Source organism: Cupressus sempervirens, chromosome 5 (assembly GCF_028749045.1).
Source record: "Cupressus sempervirens isolate cs-2001-9-10 chromosome 5, ASM2874904v1, whole genome shotgun sequence".
In the NCBI taxonomy this organism is placed as follows: domain Eukaryota; kingdom Viridiplantae; phylum Streptophyta; class Pinopsida; order Cupressales; family Cupressaceae; genus Cupressus; species Cupressus sempervirens.
The window spans coordinates 712,027,623-712,051,104 of record NC_143122.1 but is presented as its reverse complement, the minus strand read 5'-3'; the positions used below and the strand labels follow the sequence as shown (position 1 = coordinate 712,051,104).

Here is a 23,482-nt window from a genome sequence, read left to right as displayed (position 1 = left end):
ATTGCCTTATTAGCTATTAGATTTCTGAGTTGAACCATGAGGTTTCAATGGAAGCTTGAGGATCTAGGTTTTGTAATTTCTCTGTTATCAATGGAGTAAGCCACAATGGCTTACTTTGATGGATTACAAAAAGAAACTAGAAATGATTATGGTAGAACACCCATATACAACTATATTTCTTCTTTTGGTCATGATTTTGTTTTATATATTTTATGAATATGGTGATTATAGGATTGAAAGGCATTGGAGATAAGTTTCAGTTTTTTTTAGGAACTTTCACAAAAAGGTTTCCTTGCTGAACTATTTGTCTCTCTTCAAAACAACAAAGTATTATTTTTATTTCATTATAGGTAATGGAGTAGTGCATTTACAACAGCCAGATAAGAGAGAAACCACAAATAAAAGCTAGAATAATGATAGAGTGAGATTATATATTTTCCCCATCTATAGGTAATAATAGAGCATTAGTGGATTCTAATACTAAAGTCTAGTACTCATGAAATTATTTTCAAGTGCAATACGCCAACCAAGCTGCAAATTAAAGATAATGCAATTTCATGTTATGGAGTGTTGCGGTAAAAGATAATCAAATCACATGCCTGGAATTTGTTTATAGTTAAACTTGAGGTAAATGTTTACTGACAAGAGTGTTAGCTCCTTGGCTATATCATTGTAGAATGTAAGTGGAATCCTTGGCACAAACATTGCTAATAAATTAAAAGAGACCCTAATTTTGTACTAAGCTGGGATGGACCAAATGCATTTGTTATTGTGCACTGGATACTATTGTTGTTATGGTCCAAGTTCTTCACCATCCCTAGAAATCAATGGACCTTTGAGCTTGTCTTAGCTCTATTTTTAACTGAAAATAATAACTATTATCATTTGTGATTAAAACTATTAGCATAGAACAAAGACCTATAGGGATACAGGTCAGCATCGAATAGCAATGAATCAACTCAGCTAAATGTTTTCCAGCCTCAGTTGGTCCATTTGGCCAGTATACAAGTAGATATTTAACATCACAATCCTCATTCAAGGACTTTCCCATTAGATTAAACACACATCCTTGCAATGAATTTCAAGTGATGCCTCTGGTAGTGTCCGAAGGTAAAGTACTTAAAAAATGTTTGATGCCTACATATTATTCAACCATCCCTTCTGAATGATCAAGAGAAAGAGGCCTACATATTTTTCAACCATCCCTTCCATATGATCAAGAGAAAGAGACTAGTTTAGATGATGCCTCTGGTAATGTCAGAAGGTAAAGTACTTAAAAAATGTTTGATGCCTACATATTTTTCAACCATCCCTTCCGTATGATCAAGAGAAAGAGACTAGTTTAGACATACATTTATGTGTAATTTCTAACCCTACTATACAAAAAAAATGAGTATATAAATGATATCTACTTTTAAAATGAAACTTAAAGCACTGACAATCCTAGTCAACATTATCCTTTTCCTACCCAACTAGTGGGGATATTGCCAGTGGTGACCCTAGTTTGTGGGTATATCCTAATGAACGAGCTGTGAATCCTCTTAGTTTGCTAAAAGAAGCCAAAGGTATGGGTATAGGCAGTCACGCATGGTATCATATGTGGTCTGGTGATGGTGTTGAAATTCCCCCATTGTCTTAATGTTCATGGGGAACCTGGGGATATGATGGAGGATCTTGGACAATGCATTGTAGAAACTTTTCTAAATCCTCTACAGAAAGAATCTCTGGAAAAATGTATCAAGGTTTGGCTGCTAGAGGAATCTTAATTTGCAATGATACCTTCATGCATATTTAATCTTGGCAAAAACATACAATATTCACTCAGGTACTGAATTATTATTAGAAAACAATGCAAGCATCACATAGGCTACATGAACATAGCAAAATTGCAACATGAACTAAAACCATTGAATGTTCAACATAATAACATATTACATACCCAATAATAACAATCAAAAATCAAAATTCAAATAGAAATCCAAATACCCATTCTGGCGGCGACATGGTTATGGAATGGCAGAGGTGGGGAGTACTTGGGTACGCAAGTACTCGGTGTGGGGACATCTTAGGGATAGGTACTTTGAGGTTTGGGAGGGGGTGCGAATCCCTGTGTTACACTGGTATTAATAGAACATTATATCATTCTAGATTTCTGCATAACTAACCCTGAAATGGGAAAAGCACTCTAAAATTAGACCACAGTTTTCTATTTGACAGGTCCCATTAGATTGATTGAAAGAAGGACCAGTGAAAATTATTTTTACAGTGCATAAGGCATGACCTTGTGGAGATCTAAAGACTTGGGTTTAATGACAGTCGCAAGTGAACAATCGATGGTTTGGAAACCATGAACGTGTTCATCTTGTATTTGATAGTAGTGCATTACAAAAAGGTTTAACAAGAAAAGGAATATCTGAGATACTCCAGCTGCAACAGATTGCAATCAATACAATAATTGGAGCTTATCTATGTCTGGCTGATTGGGACAACCCAATTACACAATCTGCAAATGAAACCACACAAAGTTTAAGTTATTCTCTTCAACTTGTAGGCATATGTGCGGAAAGGCTGATGTGAATAATGTTTTTGGTGAAAAGAATATTGTTTATTAAATAGATAAAACAGGTATTGTTCTAATAATTATTTGGAGTAGGTTTTGTCACCAAATATATACAGAAATGTCAGTGGTGTTTAGTGTCTACAGACTGTAGAAGAAAATCAACAGTTATTTCTTTTGTGAGTTTTGTTTCTAAAACAATTTCCATGTTCTTGAACTGAGGTATAGTGGATTAGTTTCAATTCATTATTCACATAGTTATCTATAAGTACAGTCCTCTGTTGTATAACTTATCATAATGGAAACTAAAAAAACCAGTACATGATAACTGTACCAACCAGTTACTGTAGCCTCAATGTGTTGTGGTTTTCTAAGTAGTTATAGATCTTTTCTATGGTTATTTTAAGAATAGATTTATTAGTGGTAATCACAATTTGTTTAAGCAGTCCACAATGATTTGTTTTGGTTTCAAACCTTATGCTCACAGGTGAGGATGGCTACCACTAGAAAGTGTTAGCAGAGAAGTTTACCAAGCAAAACTCCTTCCATAGCATGTTAAATCCATCGAGTTGGCAACGTGTCCTTGTGGTGATCATGTTTAGGATTATACCACCAAATATAAAAGGCAGTTGTAAATGGGCATCTTCCCTTCTGAAAGAATTGAAGGGGAGAGACTAAACCTTACATGCAAAGTTACAAAACCTTACAGACTAAATCCCTAATGAATTGGGTAACTTAAAAGCAATGCAGGTTCTCATTCTATCTCATAACAGTCTTCAAGGTACCATTCTACAGGACCTAAGGAAACTTAGCTCTTCTACATTTGAACTTGAGTTATAATTCATTGAAGAGACCCATTCCAAGGAAGATATGGAGCTTAAGACTCTTGAAAGGCCTTGATCTGTGCTATAAAAAATCTGCGAGGCCTAGTTTCTCCATGTATTGGGAGTCTGAAAATGTTGCAGAAGCTGGATTTGAGCTCCAATTTTCTCACAGGACACATTCCTGTATCTCTAGGAAACCTCAAAAGCATGTTGTTTATTGCTATCAGCAACAACAAATTTACTGGAAGGTTTCCCCCTTCTTTGGTCAGCTTTCAGAGCCTTGAATACTTTATAACAAAGAACAATCCTTTGCCAGCTGAGTTTGGGAGCCTCAGAAAAGGCCTCAAGTGCCGAGGCTTGCTAATTCAGGGTATTGTGGTCCAATCCCTGTGAATTATGACAACTAGTGAACCTTAGCTCTCTTTCTTTGGAGAATGACAAGATCTCTGGCAGCATTCTCCCTAGTCTTGGTAATCTTTCTCACATTTACCACCTCAATCTAAGTGGAAGCATACTGTTTGGGCTTGTACCTTTCAGTACAAAATTCTTGAATAAATTTATCTATTATTTCAATGACATAGCCAAATGCAATACCTAGTGCAATGAAGCCCACGGATCCTTTCAGATTCAGAGTGGAACTACTTCCTGAGTCAATGGTACTGTTGTTTAAACTGCAGACTATTTTGGAAATGCCAAAATCTATAACGCGTGCTTGGATTTATATCATAGTGAGTCATAATGGAGATACTCTAATCCTTTTGATGGAGCCCAAATTTGGCAAATTGGGGTTTCCATTCAAACTTTCTCTCCTACTGCTTTTATACAAGTGGTGATACACTTATTCAGCTATATCACAACTTTATTACAGAATTTAATACAAAGTAAAATCCCGCTTAATATGGAAATGGTCAAACCAAGGTCCACAATGGATGCTGAATCAAGTTTGGGATGTTGAACAAATATAGTGACATGCACAAGTTTGATATAATATTTTTGAGTTTGCCAGTTGTCATTTTTTTTTCTATCATTGGTCTTGAAATCTGGACAATGGGATACTCACATCTGACACTTGCCAAATGGATCATAACCATATGTACTAGCCTTTTTGTTTGCTCTGTGGCATATATTTCGTACTTCTGCAATCATAGAGACAACTGTATATATTCTATTCACACTAACAGAGTGCATACATTTAGCATGTAAAGAAAATTGAAGATCAAGAACAGAACCTATATAAACAACACATGTTTATAGCTCATATTTTATGCAATATGCAAATGCCACCATCAGCAAAGAGCAGTTATATTTATATATGGGATATATGACTCACCAGACAATTGCACAAACTGTTAGAACATAAGAAATGGATTTGATCAATGAGGATGTTTGTAGACAGTATAATTACTGGACCAGCAGATTATGGTCTATTTCTTGTGGAACCTATGATGCTGTGCTAGCATACCATGCTAGTCCAGTCACTTGTGTTAAATAGTTGAGTCTTTACAAAGGGATAAACACTGATTCAACAGACCTGTAAAATCTGCAAATGATTAAAGTACTTCTTAACATATTCATGATGGTGATTCTCTACGTAACACATTGACAAAAACAAATTGCACGTATCTGAGATAAGAGATTTTATTAAGTGTTTCGAGATTTTATTGGCACTTATATTTGTATTGCTCCTGACAAATAAAGCAAGTAAATGGAAAAAGATGGAGTCATTAGTTTTGACAAAGAGATGAAATAGATAGGAGGATCATCACCGATAAATATTCAGCCTTTAGAACGATAAAGAGAATCCAAACAATTACATAAGGAATTGGACAACTAATATCGTGAGCCTCGGCGGAGAATATGTGATTTCAAGCCTGGACATAAGATTAAAAACTGAAGTCAGACTTTGACAGAATGAATGTTGAAATATTAAATGAAGTAGGTTGGTTGCCCCTAGAGACAAACACCCACCTACCACCTTGATGGCCTGCAGAACAGTCAGAAACATTGAATGCATGGTAGGTGAGTTCAAATTCAAAATGAGAGGGAAAACGTTTTTGCTAAGAGATAAAAAGGAATTAATTTGATTCATTCGATAAGTGGAAGAGAGTAGAGCAGAAGAGTCGGATCCGTTGCAGAGTAGAGCACAAAGAGAGATATCGATCGACAGATCAAGTCAGAGTTCAGAAGACAGAAGGGTTTTAGTTTCATGTTTATAGTTACACGTGTTGGATCTTCTGTCATTTTGTAAGTTATTATTGATTTGACCTATGAAACAGTGATTGCTCCAAGTATTGTTGTATGTAGCCATTAAAGCTGTAAGTTTAAAATTTTAAACTTTGTCAGTTTGAAGATTTTAGGGTTTTCTGGTTGAAGCCGAATGCTCCTGGATTTTGTAATAGTTTTATCTTATTTGAATAGCAAGCAAGCATACTAAACTGTGTTGTTTCCTTTCTTCTATTTATCGTTGCATGATATTTTTGTCTTTGAGAAGTTCATAGTTGAAATCTTCATCTTTTGGCTCTCTACCTTTTAATGGGAGTCTGTTATACTACCCACTCAGTCTAGTCTTTGACTGGGTTCTATCTTTGCTATTACTGCTGAGCTCACTTGGCATCCTCTATTTTTGAGCATCACCTTGCAGTGGTGATCGAGCTCACTCAGCATCCTCATTGCTAAGCTTACTTAGTATACACTGTTGCCAAGTTGTCCCTTTGTGCCGATTCATTGGGCTTCCTCTTGTGCCGAGCTTACTCGATACCTTGCTCTTGTCACTCGGCACCCTCTTGTGCCGGGCAATTTGTCACTCGGCATTGCCCTGTGCCGAGCAATTTTTTAAGGAGTTGTGATTTATTTTTCACAATGAAGAAGGAAGAAAGATATGTCTAAGTTCTGCCACATCCACATCTATGTGCCAACAAAATTAATCTAAAGCCAATGCAACAAGATTGTACACTATAGGAATGTTCACTGATACTTGTTACAGAAATTAAACAAGATTTTTATTTTCTTGCTAATAAATTTGTACCCACTATTTTTCATCTCTAGATATTATTTGTCAACGTCCTCTACATAGAATAGGGGGTTTGATTCTTAAAGTTACCAAGTGGTTGGGGTCCTCTCAGCTATTAAATGCTACTGTTTGGCCATATGATGACTAAACAACATATATCGATATCTCGGCAATGTGATCGGGCCTATAATCTGAAGACAAAAAAAATCTGCAATTAAAGTTGATGCGTAAATTTTGGGAAATTGTGAAAAATATTGAAGGCATTTACGTTTACTTTGAAAGAATTTGGATAAGTTTGATTGGTGTCCTTTGGTTAGGTCATTGGATCAGCACAATCTCTTCCATGGTAAATAGCATTTTATGTTTCCCTATTTGTGTTTTCTTCTCTAATTTGTTCTTTATGGTGATAATTATGTTTGTTTTATTGTGTAGGCACAAAGCTCATTTTCTCCAAATTTTAGTTAAACATGTTATTCATTAAATATTTCAAAATTTCTAAGTGAAAATAAATGCCTCATCACCAAAATTAACTATTTTAGAATAGTGAATAAGTTTAAGCTGCTATAGAAGAGCCTCCTTTTGAATTTGGGCTGTGAAGGGAAAATCTCATAAATTGAATGTTGTGAGAATCTTTATCCAGAGAGTTTCAATGGTTGAATTTTCTTCCCGTTAGTTTATCAATATTAGAGTTAGAGTCTACTACAAATTCAACGTTTAACATTGGTGGTTCAAGCTCCTTCATTATTCCTTCCCTTTCCTTTTTGGTGCTTCAATATTCAGATGAAGGTAGATTTATACTGCCCTTGTTTTTTTAGTTTTAAAGAAATTTTCCACTTATTTGTAAGGTATATTATGATTGGGTATAAAATTCTCGTTCCAATTTTTCTTGGTTATTTAGAAACGGATAATAATGGCAGATACCTGAGTGGAACATTAATTTCACATCCAAACTGACAACATTATTAGAACATCTTGTTTCTAATGGAAGAAGATACATATTGGTTATTTTCCTAATTGGAACATGTATAGAAGAATGCCCATGAATGTAATTTTTCCCTAATAAAAATAATAAATATGAAATCCAGTGATCATTTTAAAGTATACGAGCAACTTATACCAATTAATTTTTTTCTATTTTAGTTGTGATCAATTTTATGTTTTAGTTTAAGATTCTAAAGAAGATGAAAGTGTGTGTTTGTTGTGACTGATCAGAGAAGTACTATACATACTTCATAAATTGCCAATGGCCAATATTTGTCAATTGGAGATATTGTTTATATTCGCTAATTTATGGCTGACATGTTGTAACTAGTTTTAACCCTAAAGCGACAAAAATACTTGTATAAAAGGGCTTAGGGTTAGGGATTGTTTCATAAGGTGTGATGTGAAAATTGTTTCTTGTGGCAGTATTGAGCTGTAAGGGATTACGGATTGTAATCAGGTTGTAATCACTGGATCATAATAATATTGGACTTGTTTGGTGGACGTAGCCTAGGGATTGGGTGAACCACATTAAATCTTAGTGTCTTGTGTTCTTTTCTATGTGATCTATTATTTTCTAATATTGATTGTATTTGTATGTAATTGTTACTTATGTTTGTGGTTTAATCCTAACAAGAGGTATCAAAGCGAGGTTTTTTCAGCTATCCTCTGCAAGAAAGTCTCATGGTTGAGTGGGAGCGATGGCAGACAAGGGCAAGTTGAGGGTTGACAAGTTTAATGGGCAGAACTTTCAATTATGGAAAATGCAAATGGGAGACTATCTTTATCAGAAGGATTTCTAGAAGTCATTGGAAGGAAAAAACCAAGAATCAAAGATCTATGACAAATGACGAATGGGATCTTTTAGACAGAAAAGCACTTGGAAGCATTCAATTATGCCTAGCACCATTAGTGGCATGTAATATAACAAAAGCAAAGATGACAAAAGATTTGATGTAAACCTTAGCAAAATTGTATGAAAAGCCCTTTGCTTCAAACAAGGTATTTCTCATGAAGCGTTTATTTAATATAAAAATGATAGAAGGTGGATATGTTGCGGATCATTTTTATGATTTTAATACTGTTACTAGTCAATTATCTTCTGTTGATATTAATTTTGATCAAGAAATTAGGGCTCTCTTCATTTTGTGCTCTTTGCCTGAAAGCTGGAATGGCTTGGTAATGGTTGCAAGTAATTCTATTTTTGGATCTAATACTCTAAAATATAATGATGTGATCGGTGTTATTTTGAGCGAAGAAACTCATAGGAAAACCTCAAACAGATCTACATCTAGAAGTTCTTTTAACACTCAAAGTCGAGGCAGAACGACTGAGAGAAGTAATTCTGGAAATCATGGGAAATCAAGAGGAAAGTAAAAAGGGAAGAGCTCTCAATCGAGAGGACCAAACGACTGTTGGTACTATGGGAAACTAGGGCATAAAAAGAAAGATTACTAGACTTGAAAGAAAAATGAAGGGGAAAAGCAAGATGGAGACAAGGAGGCAAATGTGGTAACAAATCCAAAGACGATGTTTTTCTTTTGTCTTTAGAAAGTGTTGATGATTCTTGGGTTTTAGATTCCGGATGTTTCATTTCATGCTACACTTCATAGAGGGTATTTCATTGATTATGTCCAAGGGGATTTTGGGCTTGTTTATTTGGGGGATAATGAAACCTGTCAGATTGCTGGAAAGGGAAAAGTTAAAATTAATTTGCAAAATGAGAATCATTGGCTACTACATGAGGTAAGACATGTTCCAAGGCTGAGTAGGAATTTAATTTTAGCAAAGCAACTTAGTGATGAGGGTTGTGTAGTTACTTTCAATGATAAAAATTGGAAAGTTTCAAAAGGTTCCCTTGTAGTAGAAAAAGTTGTGAAAGTAGGTACCTTATATCTTTGTATAGGTCATATTGTTCCTTCTACTTTAATTATTTCAAAGAAAAATGAATGTTTAGGAACAGTTGCTGCAATTGACCAAGGAGAACAAATAGCTGCTGTAGATTCTGATACAACACTGTGACACAAAAGATTTGGGCACATGAGTGAGAAAGGTATGAAAGTACTTCATTCAAAAAAAGTTTTACCAGGTTTGAAATGTGTTAATATGGATTTCTGTGAAAGTTGCGTATGAAAAACAAAAGATAGTGAGTTTTGTGAAGACTGGGAAAGAAAATAAAAGGGAGAAATTAGAGCTTGTGCATACAGATGTAAGGGGACCAGCTCAGGTATCTTACCTTGGTGCCTCTCATTATTATGTGACATTTATTGATGATGCCACTAGAAAAGTATGGATTTATTTCCTTAGACAAAAATCTGATGTATTTCAAAGTTTCAAGAAATGGAAATGCTTGGTTGAAAATGATACTAGTAAGAAATTAAAATGTCTCAGATTCGATAGTGGTAGTGAGTATTGTAGTCATGAATTTGAAAATTATCTCTCCACTAATGGTATTCGTAGACAAAAGATTGTTCAAAGGACTCCACAAAAAAATGGAGTGGTTGAATTCATGAACAGGACTATAATGGAGCATGCAAGGAGCATGAGGTTGCATGCAAGGTTACCCTTAAACATGTGGGCAGAGGCTGTTAATACTTGTATATTTGATTAATAGAGATCTCTCTACTCCTTTGGGTTGTGGTATTCTAAAGGAAGCATGGACTGGTAAGAAGGTGAGTTATTCTTTTTTCAAAACCTTCGGTTGTGAAGCATTTACTCATATAGTTTCTGAAAATAGAGCCAAGCGGAAAGCTAAATTAAAAAAAAGTGTATTTATTGGATATGGCATTGATGAATTTGGTTATAGGCTTTGGGCTTTTGAAAATCTTAAAATTTTAAGAAGCAGGGATGTCATATTCAATGAGAAGGTGTTGTACAAAGATCTATTGCAACAACATAAGAAGAAAGAAGATGATTATGTAGTGCTAGATGATACTCCAAAAGATGATGTTCCAACAATTCTTCATAATGTGCAACAACCGTAATAAGAAATACCACACACGCTAGTGAATATTAGATAGTCAACAAAGCTAATTAGACCTCCATAAAGATTTTCTCCTTGTATTCTATTTTACATACTAATGCTGGTGAACTTGAATGTTATGATGAAGCTGTGCAGGTGGATACTAAGATTCAGTGGGAGTCTGCAATGAAAGATGAAATCGACTCTTTGCTGAAAAATAAGACATGGGACTTATGCAAGTTGCCTGCAGGTAAAAGGGCTTTACAGAATAAGTGGGTTTACATGTTGAAAGAAGAGGATGGAGGTAAGAAAAGATTTAAAGCCAAGTTAGTGGTAAAAGGATTTGCATAGAAAAAATATTGATTTTGATGAGATATTTTCTCCTATTGTTGAAATGACTTCTATTCACATTGTTTTAAGTATTGTGGCTATAGAAGATTTGCATTTGGAGTAGCTTGATGTTAAAACAACCTTCCTTCATGGTGATTTGGATATATATATATATAGTAAATAAACATAGTGATCTGAATGACACCTACTATATCCATGCTTGTGCATAAAATTGTCAGATTTGAAATCAAAGGTAAGGAGAACCTAGTGTGTAGATTGAAGAAAAGTTTATATGGCTTAAAGCAAGCACCTCAGTAATGGTATCTAAAATCAGACAGTTTTATGCACGAGCATGGATATAGTAGGTGTCATTCGGATCACTATATTTATTTTAAGAGGTTGGATGATGATAGCTACATTATTTTATATTTATATGTTGATGATATGCCTGTAAATGGGTCTAACATGGATCATATTAAGGGGCTAAAATGCCAATTAGCACATGCATTTGTTATGAAGGATTTGGGGGCAGCAAAACAAATCCTTGGTATGAAGATTTGCAGAGATAGAAAGAAAAAGAAATTGACATTATCTCAAGATGATTATGTTTAGAAGGTGTTGCAATGTTTCTCTATGGAGAATGCTAAAGTTGTTAGCACACCTTTACCTTGTCATTTGAAGTTGACTAAGGAAGTGTGTCCAAAGACACAAGAAGAGGAGGATAAGATGTCCAAGGTACCTTATGCTTCAGATGTAGGAAGCTTGATGTATGCTATGGTATGTACTAAGCCAGATATTGCACATGCAGTGGGAGTCGTTAGTAGGTATATGAGTCATCTAGGAATTGAGCATTGGAATGCAGTCAAATGGATTCTCATATATTTGAGAGGAACATCCAGTAAGTGTTTACACTATGGGGGCTCTACTACTGATTTATAGGGATATGTTGACTCAGATTTGGTAGGGGATATTGATACTAGGCGGAGTATTATGGGTTATGTATTTACTATTGGTGGGGTAGCCGTGAGCTGGGTTTCTAGGTTACAAAAGGTTAGTACTTTATGCACTACAGAGGAAGAGTATGTTGTTGCTATAGAGGCAGCCAAGGAGATGATATGGCTTCAATTCTTCTTGGAAGAATTGGGACACTCTCAGAGGATTAATTATTTTTTTATAGATATTCAGAGTGTCATTCATCTTGCGAAGAATTCTACTCTACATTCAAAGAAAAAAGACATACAGTTTCGGTACCATTTCATTCAGTCAATTTTGGATGATGGATAGTTAAAGCTGGATAAGATACATACAGATGACAATCCAGTGGATATGTTTACAAAGGTAGTGATAAGAGAGAAGCTGAATTCTTCTTAATCTTCTATTAGTCTTCTAGACTGAGCAGGAATAAAAGAACAACAAAGTCCAGGGTGGTTTGATCCAATGGGAGTCCCATGTGGTAGCAGTATTGCTACAAGATCAGTCTCCAAGTGGGAGATTGTTGTCTAGTGTGGAGTCTGATCAGTCCTCAAGTGGGACATTGTTAGTTTGTGGTGACTGGTCAAGGAAGTACTATACATACTTTATAAATTCTTTGGGCTACTAATCGCCAATGGTGGGCTACTATTCGTCAATGGCTAATATTCGTCAATTGGCTATTGTTTATATTCACCAGTTTATGGCCGACATGTTGTAACTAGTTTTAACCCTAAAGCAACAAAAATACTTGTATAGAAGGGCTTAGGGTTAGGGACTATTTCATAAGGTGTGATGCGAAAATTGCTTCTTGCTTCAATATTGAGTTGTAAGGGATTACGAATTGTAATTAGGTTGTAATCATTAGATCGTAATAATATTGAACTTGTTGTTTGGTGGACATAGGACATAGTCCAGGGATTGGGTGAACCATGTTAAATTTTGGCGTCTTGTGTTCTTTTCTGTGTGATCTATTATTTTTTGATATTGTTTGTATTTGCATGTAATTGTTATTTTTGTCTATAGTTTAATCCTAACAGAAAGGGACTTGAAATGGGTAATTATGATCTATCTTAAATATTGGTCCTTGGGGACTTCATAACTTTCTTATTACTAGAAGTGGATTCCTCCAGTTGCATTTGGGGATGGAAGCTCTAACTTACCCTCCAGTTGTGTTTGGGGATGGAAGCTCTAACTTACTTATATAACACCAATTATGGAGCTACCCTGATGGAGGGGAGGAAAACGAATGGGAAAATAACAAAGTTCAAGATTTATGTGTAGGTAGGAAGCTTTTTCCACATTTATGATCTCTTAGGGTTCTCCAATGAAGATATTACAAAACCTATTGTTGGAGAGAGTGTTTTTAACTGGCCAGAGTATGGCATTACTACATATTCTTCCACTTTAACCATGCTAGAAATAGTCAACTATAATTCCTTTGGTAATGTAAATAGCTCCAAGACTCGCAATGTTTTGGGATTAGATGAATAAAATCCTTTTGAATTCTGCATTCCATAGATCACACCAGATCTAGCTACGGAAGTCTCTCATAAATTACATATGAACACCTACCTTACATCAACCAAAGTAAATTTTACATGGTTTCTAAAAAATGTAGTTACAACATGGAAAGAAGAAACTGGTAGCATCTATAAGAAAATTTTAATCTCAATATGATAGGCTAAAATCCAAATTTCAATGGAATGTCTGGATGAAATAGGTGAGCTGGAATGTGACAAGTGTTAAATAAATGCTAAAGCCTTCTTCCACATTCACTCAGTTGTCAACAATGGCCATGAGGTACTCTTTGTTCCAACAATGCTACATAAATCAGTCAATGATTTTTCTCAATATATTGCACACAGGATAGGTACTTGAAAGGAAGATTGAAGTCATTACAATAACTATCCATGAACTCTCAGATGGTATAGAAAATAGCACAGTAGAGATTGCCATAAAAGCTTTTCATAGATTACAGATAACATCAATGTTGTTATCATATATTCAGAGAGGATCTAATGGTATTTTACCTTCAATGTTGTTATCTTTATATATAATGGGAATGATCTTTGTGTGTGACCGACCTAATTACTTGAGCTCATGTTGTTTCAATACATTCTTTTATATTAACTTGATGACAGACAATCAGAATAAAATATTATATTTTTGGATTAGCTAAAATAAAGATGTTTTGGATTACGCATACCTTTCTTTTTTGAGAACACAAAAGTGAGAGTACTAGACTTAAATTATTTTCGTATGTTTAATTAACTTGTGTATTGAGTACAATTTTAATATCTATATGTGTTGGTTTTACAGGTTATTGCTGATTTGCTGATTACACCTTGTATTTGAACTGTATGAGCCATGGATTTTCTCTAATCAGTAAGTGCATATTGGTTTTTTTTTATACTATTGTTGTTATGCTCCAAGTTCTTCACTATTTCTGGAAATCAATGGACCTTTGAGGTTGTCTTAGTTCTATTTTTAACTGGAAAATAAAACTGTTATCGTTTGAGATGAAAAATATGTGGTAAGTCAGCTCTTGCACAATTTTGTGGGTTAGTAAGTGGTATAATTACTTAAATTTCACCCAGTTATTGTTGTTATTGCACAAAATCATATCAGAAAGAAATTTGAGCACCGTATTGATCCTGACATTTCTGCACATATCAAATCATGTGTAACAGGTGAGAGTAGTGCCTTGTAAATATTATAATCCTTTAAAAATGAGGCTAGCTTGCAACTGTTTGAATTGTGTCCAAAGTGGGTCACTAACATTAGAATGTCTATGATGATGATTGGGGCTAATAATTTATTAAAAATAGGAGCAACACTAGTACAATGTAGTCCATGGTATCAATGGTGAGGGTAGCAAAATAGTAACAAAAGTTGAAATTGTTCTTACAAGGTAATAAATTTGTTCTTCTTAGTGTTTGTATAGATCAAACAAATTGATGGTTATTGACTAAGATCTACTCATGACAGGTACTCTACTTGTCGTAGAAACAGATGAGATTTAAAATAACTGTGATCAACAGTAATCTTCATATATGCATGCACAAGATCTGCGGTGGATTAAGCGTAACTTTCATTCTTATATCTTTTTAATATATAGTTCTACCAAATACAAGACAAGGTTTTATTTTTAATATTATAAATCTTATAACCTTGCCAATTGAGAAATGAGCACTGTATTATTGGTCAGGTGATGCAAACAAGTTACTTTTCCGCGTATATGCAAGATTCCTCATGAGTATTAGTACTTAAGTTTATATGGATAAGATTATTTCTTTAGTACTTATTTCTGCCATTTGTGATGATGAATTGCCTCAACCAAAGTTACAAGCATGTCTTAAGCACTCTATATGGGCTCCTCATAAATCTTGTGTTAGGGCATCTTTCGTGACTACTCATGCACAACCGATGTGGAAGATGGTGCAATGGCAGCCAATAGATCCAACACGGCCTCTTATCAATCAATATCATTCTATTGTAATTTTTTCCAGCACACCAAAGGTTTCGGGGCCCCAAACAATCCAAACCCTGTATCTATGTTTCAGAAGCTCCCTGTATTACATGCTCCTAGTCCTAAGCCACATCAAGGTCTCAAGCAAGAGCGGCAGCAATTATTTGTTAAATGCAAAGGAAACACTTCCCAACATCCTAAAGCTGGGAAGAAAATATGGTGACCAAAATAGAGTAGTCAAACTTCAGCTCCAACAACAGAGTATTCCCGAGGATCTTCATCTAAGGTACCTCAAGTTGTTTTTCCTCCAGATTTTTTTCTTCTCTAATATAAAGACCTGTGTCAAAAAGCAATTATTTGTAAATTTAGAGGTGCAAAATTTTCAATTTTAGAACTTATAGATCTTTTTGTCAATGAATGTCAAGGGATTTTATTAATTTATTTATCTCAATGAAACATCTGGTACTTTTTTAGCTCTTTTTAACACGGCAGAAGTGATTAGTCTAGTTTTCAAGCATAAGGATTGTGTGTATAATGGTTTTGGGCATAGTGTGAATGCATAAACCCCAAATTTCAAAGTTGCAGACTTTGATTCCTGTTTTGTCCAGTTTTGGATCCAACTGCATAATATGCTTCTGAATTCCATGCACCCCATCTTTTAGAATAAATAGCCAATAATATTTGCATTTTCCTTTAACATGATGTCAAATCCTTTCAAGAAGCAGAAAAATGTGTACAAATTTGAGTATTATTTGACACCTGCAAAGATGTCTCATCTTCCTTTCAAATCAATTTGCTTCATGGCATCTGGACACAAATTTTTTATTCAGATATCACAAAAATGTGTCACTTTTGTCATGCCCTGATAAAGATTTGATGCACTCTTGTCCTTCTCAGATTGAGTACATTTAACAGTAGCACCCTTCTGAAATTCGAAGTGTTAAAGTAGGAAAAATCTGGGGCAGTTTCAGCTATGCTGAAGCATTCTGAAGGGAAAAAAAAAGCACCGTATTGTTTGAAAATGGTGGCAGTACTTCCACAAGCGGAACAGGATTCATGATGATGTGGTGGCGGCCAAGAGGTCTTACAAATGTAGGAAATTTGTTCTTTCTTAATACAATGCTGCAAGTACTTTCATCATCTGCACCTTTTTTCTAACTTCTTCAAATCCTCTGATCTAGTAAATATTCCAGAGGTCAGTACTGGTCTATTCCATGTTTGTCACTCAGCCATGCTTAGTAGGAATGAGGATTTTCTATTGCTCATAAAACCCAGTAAGCATATGATAGTATTTTCTATGATATTGATATTGAGTAGAAACTGTAACCTTTCTATTTGTGAAGTGCTCAAATTTTTTTCAACAAACATGATTGGTTTGACCCTAAAAGCTTTAATTTCTCAAACAGGTTGACTATCCGATGCTTAAGGCATTTGTTCAATTTTTGGACGAGATTCAGGAGGAGAAACCCTTTGATTCAGTCCTTGAAAAAAATGAATAGGAGATTGGATGGCTTGAAGCTGGGACGCCTTTATGTCCAACAATGTTTGACCCTATACTTAAGATTTTTATTCTTCACCAACCACATGGTTCTGTGGGAAGACCTAGGTATGTATGTGTACTGTATTTGATAGAGATTACTTTTTTTTCAATCATTAAATTAAATTCCACATATACTTTAGGCATTTTTCCTTAAATACTCTTGGAATAAACAATTGTTTACCATTTAGTTGTCAATGCATTTATTTACATTGTTCATTCAAGAATGCATTCATTGTTTATTTGATTCCCACTGATTAGTCAATAACCAGTTTAAAAGTCTGCGTAGAAACCTGCCTTGGAATGTAAAGGCATATATCTGACAGATAAATTGTTTAAGGAACAATTTTCATCCCTGCACATCTTTCTTCTTGACAAGCCCTAGATAAATAGCAGGTCTATCTTGAAAGATTGTTTTGGCAGCTACTATGTCTATTTAAGACTCATTGTACCTATCTTCCTATTTGCTTGTTAATGCATGCATTTCTTAATGGCAGTTACTTCTTGGCCAAAGTACTGCAGTCGTACGGAAAGGTAGATAGTATTCTGAAATCCATGTTGAATGGAGAATTTGGCTCATGATTAATTAATGTATGGATTTCCCTCATGGAATTGTGAAAATAAGTTTGTTCTCCTTTGTATTTATGAGAATTGGCAATTTTGCAAATATATGAGCTCTATGCTTTTCTTATCTACATTTGGTGTTTGCAACTTCAATCATTGAATGCCAATGATATGACTTGTATTGTTATCCTACATTAAATAAACAAACTAATCCTAATTAGATTATTTGAGGTGGTATTTGAGACTGGAATCAACACATTTATGCCATAAAGTTTAATTACGAGGCACATCACCAGTATATGATATAAACAAAGATGGAAGTACAAAATGAAAGATTACATATGGACACAGATTTCAATTGAAATTTTTACTACCTTGACGTTAATGATTAATTCTTTATTTCCTAGTTCCTTCTACCTTCACCTTTCCAAGGTGGATAATTATTTTATTTTATTCCTCAACTCGCAGCCATTAAACTCAGAGTGTGAACTCGTAGGAACTCATTGTGATGATCTGTAGCACATAAAAAATCATGGAAACAGAAATAAAGTTATGAGCATCAAGATTCATTATCATGGCCATAAATCATTCTGTTAGGTATTTTGATCAGCTTATATTTATTGAGCAGCAGATTGTTTTGTATGTTCGACTATGCCCTAGAAGCCATGTTCAATCGTCCTGCCTGTTGTAGCTGCAATAACACGAGTTGCAATCTCACATAGTTTTGTATGTTCGATTATGCCTTAGCAGGCCGATTCAATGGTTCTGCCTTATGTAGCTACAATAACAATGGGCTAGGATCTGGCACTTTGCATTTCATCCACAATAGGTATAGCCTCACGTTTATTATAGTTGCTTGCACGAAAATTTTTATTTCTTTTAACAATTGCTTTTTAGAGATCAGGGCTTTCATCTTCCTTCTTGTATTTCTGAAAATGTTCAATAAGGTTTGTTTCTAGTTTTAAAGGTGTAAAATAGTTGCTTATTCTATGTTGGAAATATATCAAGTTAAAAACAACAATATATCTTTTGAAATTAGATAAGGGGATTTTATCAATTAATTCAATGATACAAATAAGGGGTTTTATCTTTAATTGAAGGCTTTCAACTTTTGTTTATTGAACTGTACTCTAATGTTAAAATGATGAGTAGAAAGAAAATAGAATGGTTGAAACAAGAGATCTGTAGAAAAAATATGTAAAGAGAATATAAGAGGTTTGTATAAGTGGAAGGTTGTTGATATAGAAGGATTGAAGCCAGTGAGCACATATGGAAAAGGGGAGATCTAAGATTGCATCAAATGAAAACTAGTCATCATCTGTTAAAAGGTAAAGTCAACTGTAAAGAATAGGTAAGGTCTATTTTGAAGGTTGGTGATGGTTAATTTAACAATTGAAGTATGTCCAAACATTTACAAACTTGCTGCTTCAAAAGAACAACCTATAGTTAGAGTGTCAAGGAAGTTATAGCGTAGTGGATGCCAAAGTATTAATTTGTTTATTTGATGCTGCTGTTCAAAAGAAGTTTATGTAAAGTTTAAAAGCTAATCACCCAAAACAATTATTTCAATATAGATAACCAGGGCACACCAATTGGGTTCTCCTATATTTTTTGTTAATTTTCTTTTACATTTCACTTCCTTGTGCTTTTATGAGAGCTTTAGCTTCCTTTTCACCATAATCCCTTATGGGCTTTTATGAAAAATAGTAGCCATATAAATCTTGGAAGTATTTCAATGTTTGTCTTTTATAGTACTATATCCTACCTAATAGTGAGCTTCTTGTAAGTTATATCTTTAATGCCTATGGATTTAGGTTCAGACAGAAGGATGCATGGTAATTTATGTGGAAATAGGGGAAGCCACTTTGCAGAGCAGGACCCAACTAGATTTCAAGAGTATTGGCTTTAAGAAAAGGAGACAATATATTCTACTTTATGCATATGCCAATTTATTATACTTGCATAGCCCACAATTACCATCTTTGCATGCATGTCCTTGTTCAACCACTCAGACTGCAACTTGTATTTTGAGCATCTTATTCATCGAACAGTCACCTTTGTTTCTTTGCCTTGTATAGCTCGTATTTTGAGCATCTAGTTACCTTGACTACTTATTAAACTGGCTTGAAATTAGACTATAGGATCATGCAGATCCATCTCTTTCTTTACTTGTCCAAATTAATTGATATAAGAGTCACTGAAACTGTTTTCACTGCTCTAAATAAATATGAAATACATACTATCAACACATATTTACATGTAGAAAGCTAGGAAATGAAGGTGAATTCAAGGTTGGTGAGGCTTACAGTTAAAGATAACATCTATGTACCCTGAAGACCCTTAATATCCAATGGTAGCAGAGATTTTTTTTTCCTTTTTGTCCTATCATCACAGGAAACATATTTCCAGAAGCTCCTTGTGATATGGAATTCTTTGCCTTTCCTGCTTCTCCACCACACAATCTAGACTTCTATCCCTTTCCCCTCTTTTTCTATTCACAAAGCATGGAGGTAACTGGATCCATTCCCCACACAGACCCACATTTCCCCTAAATGATGCAGCTATTAAATTTTAAAATATGCCGTCTTTGGGGATCACTCCACTCAAGTTATTGAAAGATAAATTCAAGAATTGAAGCATTTTCAGGAACTTTAGAGAGTTGGGCATCAAACCTGACTATTTGTTGGAAGAGAAATCCATGCTCATAAGACTCTTTTAACTCATTGAGAGGATTTACCATTGGGCCATCCAATTCATTCGATGAAAGCTTCAGATATTCAAGTTGTTCATAGCTTCCTAGAGTGGCTAGAATTTGACCTTCTAATCTGGTAACTAAAACATCAATGGCTTGAACATGAATCATCTTTCCGATTTCTCAAGAGGTCCATGGAAAGAGTTTAATAACAAATTGAAACATATCTACAAATTAGGAAGACTAGCCACTTCATGAATGATGCATCAACTAAACTTATTGTTGGAGAGGTCCAACAATTTCAATTTGTAGCATTTCCCCTAACTTGCAGGGATGTTCCTGGAAAATTGATTGTGGTTGAGCACAAGATGTGTTAACTATTGAAGGCAACCAATTGTCTAGGGGATCTCATGTAAAGAAAATTATGACTCATAGATAGCTTCCTAAGGCTTTTTATTTCTCCAATCTCATTGAATCTATTTCCTCCTAGCTTCTTGTTATCTAGCAAGAGTTTTTACAACTTATTCAAGGTTTCTCAGAGATTAGAAGATAAATTAGGGTCCCTTATATTGGTTATATTAGCAAAAGTGAAGGTATACTTCCTATTATATTATTACTGTCTAGTTCCAAGAGAGTAAGATTTGTGGTGAGTACTCTTGCAAGTATCCAGTCAAATGATTTTGATTAATCCATATTTGATTAAGACTTCTACAATTCTAGATGGTTGTAAGAATAGGGATTGTGACAATGCTCCCACAGATGAGTTGATTAGATGAAGGGATTAGCATTTGAAGAATTGAAATCCTGTTGAACTCCAATGGTATTGCTCCACGGAGATGATTGTGACAATGCTCCCATAGACGAGTTGATTAGATGAAGGGATTAGCATTTGAATAATTAAATCCTGTTGAACTCTAATGGCACAGCTCCACTGAGATGATTCAAACACAAATCAAGGCTACATAGTTGGGGACAAATGGCAATAGTGGTTGGGATGGTAGCTTTCATCTGATTGCCCTATAGATATAAGAAACTCAAGGCTATAGAGCTTGTCCAATAAATTTTAAAAACCTATTTTTTACTAATTTAGAATATTAGATAAGTATTTTTACATTATTTGTTCACGAAGGAATTATATCTGCGTCTTAAGAGAAGGTAATGGAAAGCTAGCAATCTTTAATAAGGAGGAAAGAGCATGAAACTGCTTGGGAGTGGATAATATTGAAGTGAAATTCCCAACTATTTTTGATGCATGTGTTGATGATCCAAGGTCGGACATATTATTAAGTGATTTTCAATTATGAGCGATTGTAGGATTGCCCTAATTAAAAAATATTTGGAAATACTGAGACTTTAATTTTTAAATAAAATAAAATCTGATGGCTCTTTCCTATATATATAGCTAGCTAGTAGCGGGGATGGTAAGGAACATGCATAAAATTTGAAGTTAAGACTATTCATTCATCTAATATTATCTAGAATCTATAATATAGTTAGAAAAAAAAAGGTATAATTTTAATTTTTAGGTTATCTATTGAATTAAAAAATTAGTATACAAAATATTTATAGAAAGTAAGAATTCTAGTTAACATTATTATATATTAAGATTAAAACATAATTTTAAATTAATTATTTAAACTTCAAAAAAATATAATAATATTTTGTTGCATGATCAAAAAATTCTTAATATTGTAAGTTAGTATATAATTTGTTGCAAGTTAGGGTTTAAATGCTTTAGTTTAATTTTCTTTCATGGGGTTTAGTTGATTTTATTTTAAATAATTGAGTTAGTTTTAGTTAGGGTTTGATTTATTTTGTTTTCATGGTTAGATTTGAGATATTTTTATAAGTTTTAGGTTCAATTAAATATAATGCTTAATTAGGTGTAGAGATGCGTGTAAAGTTGGTTTAATACTCAAGGAAGCATCAAATAAGTTATATAATGACATTTCAAATTTACCTTAATGATAGAGTTAGGCTTTAATTTAAATCGATAATTTTATGATATGGGTTAACTTAATTTAGTGTCATTGTAAAATTTTCTTAAAAGTAAGTCTTCAACTTAATTTTCTATTTAATATTAGTCTCATTTGGTGGACAATAATGTTTAATTTAATTTTATGTTAAGGTTGAGTTTCATCTACGGTTATTGTTAGAAATCAATGTGGTTAAATTTTGTTGAGTGCTAGGTTTAGAGTTAAGCTCTTCATATGAAGTGTTTAATTAGATTTATGGTTGTGGTATAATTTCTGATTTTGTTGAATTATATTCAAAGTTTTAATTTGGTGCGGGTTAGAGATTAAAATTAGGTATGTTCTAAATTTTATTTATTTATTTATTTTGAGGCTTAAGTTGACATTCATTTTTAAAATTATATAATTTTAGTTAGGATTTTATTTATTTTGTTAGTATGGGTTAATTTGGTTTAGGGTACTAGTTCAATTTGAATCTATTTAGGTTAGGCTTAGCATATAGTTATAGCATTGTTTGATTTGAGTTTGTGTTCTAAGTTGTTTAGGATTATGGTTAGGTTTCAATATAGTTGATCTTTCAGTCATTTTTAATGTTCAATTAACATTTGACTCAAGATTCATAATAGTATATTTCTAGTGAGGGGATTCAATTTGATCCAGTGTCAATTTTACGGTTCAATTTGGTTCAATTTGAGGGTTAGGATTATCCTTTGGTTACCGTTGATTTTATATTAGAGACCAAGTTTCATTGGATTGAACACAGGATTACCATAAGGGTTATTATAAAATTTAAGTTAGGGTCAAAATTTTACTTTGGCTTAAAATTAGGGACATGGTTAGTGTGTTATCAATTCTAGAGTTATTTGTTAACACGGCTTAATATTAAAGGTAGTATTTAATTAGGATCATACTAATATTTTCAGTTTTTATTTTGTTTTGTTAGGGTTTGTGTAATACTTAGTTTAAAAATTATGTAATGGATACAATTAATGTTTAATTTTACTAACATTCAGGCTTCTATTTGGTATATAGAACTACATTTTATTCAATATATTGAAAAAATTGATAGTTAGGTTTGGAGGTCTAATTATATGGCAGGCCAAATATGGTTAACATTAGCATTTAGCTTCAAATATAATTTACTTCTATTTTGGTTAATCAATTAGTCATAGGGTTGATTCTCTGTGCCCTCAATAGTAAAAGTTCAATTTTAATATTAGGTTTACATATATGTTTAGAAATATTTGAGCTCATTGCTTTGTTTTTATGAGGTTAATCATGATTTAAAATGAATAAGGGTTTATTTTGGTTGCATTTTAGATCTATTGTTTAGAAATATTTGTATAATTTGTTTGACTAAATTTTAGAATCCAATTCACTTTAATATTCCTTTGCTTGAACTTGGGATTACTGTTCAATTTTTTTAATGGATATTCTCTCATATTCTAATTACCTCATATCTTTAATCTCCCTCATTTGTTTTTACTTCATCTTTCTCTCGCCCCTTCTAACTATATCTTCCTCTTGAGTAAAAAATGTCTTCATTATGAAATTTAATCCTAAAGATTATAGATATTTGTTATAAACAATAATATGATTGTTTTTAAGTTG

The 23,482-nt window shown here is 33.7% G+C and overlaps 1 protein-coding gene across 23 annotated transcripts in view; it reads left to right on the top strand.

Annotated features, from left to right (window-relative positions):
* Positions 1-17,337, top strand: part of LOC149557977 (uncharacterized) — a 46,596-nt gene extending 29,259 nt beyond the window's left edge. For 8 of the 23 annotated variants that reach the window (XM_089832424.1, XM_089832421.1, XM_089832418.1 and 5 more), the window contains 5 exons: positions 13,956-14,021; positions 14,625-14,720; positions 14,973-15,391; positions 16,512-16,711; positions 17,140-17,337. In XM_089832424.1, coding sequence (XP_089688550.1) covers positions 14,649-14,720; positions 14,973-15,391; positions 16,512-16,711; positions 17,140-17,180 — 732 coding nt within the window. In that variant the 5' untranslated portion in view covers positions 13,956-14,021; positions 14,625-14,648 and the 3' untranslated portion in view covers positions 17,181-17,337. Of the gene's footprint in view, positions 1-13,955; positions 14,022-14,624; positions 14,721-14,844; positions 15,392-16,002; positions 16,380-16,511; positions 16,712-17,139 lie in introns of all 23 variants that reach the window. The other 15 variants (XR_016364953.1, XR_016364955.1, XR_016364954.1 and 12 more) reach the window with 9 other exon arrangements.
* The last annotated feature ends 6,145 nt before the right edge of the window (positions 17,338-23,482 follow it).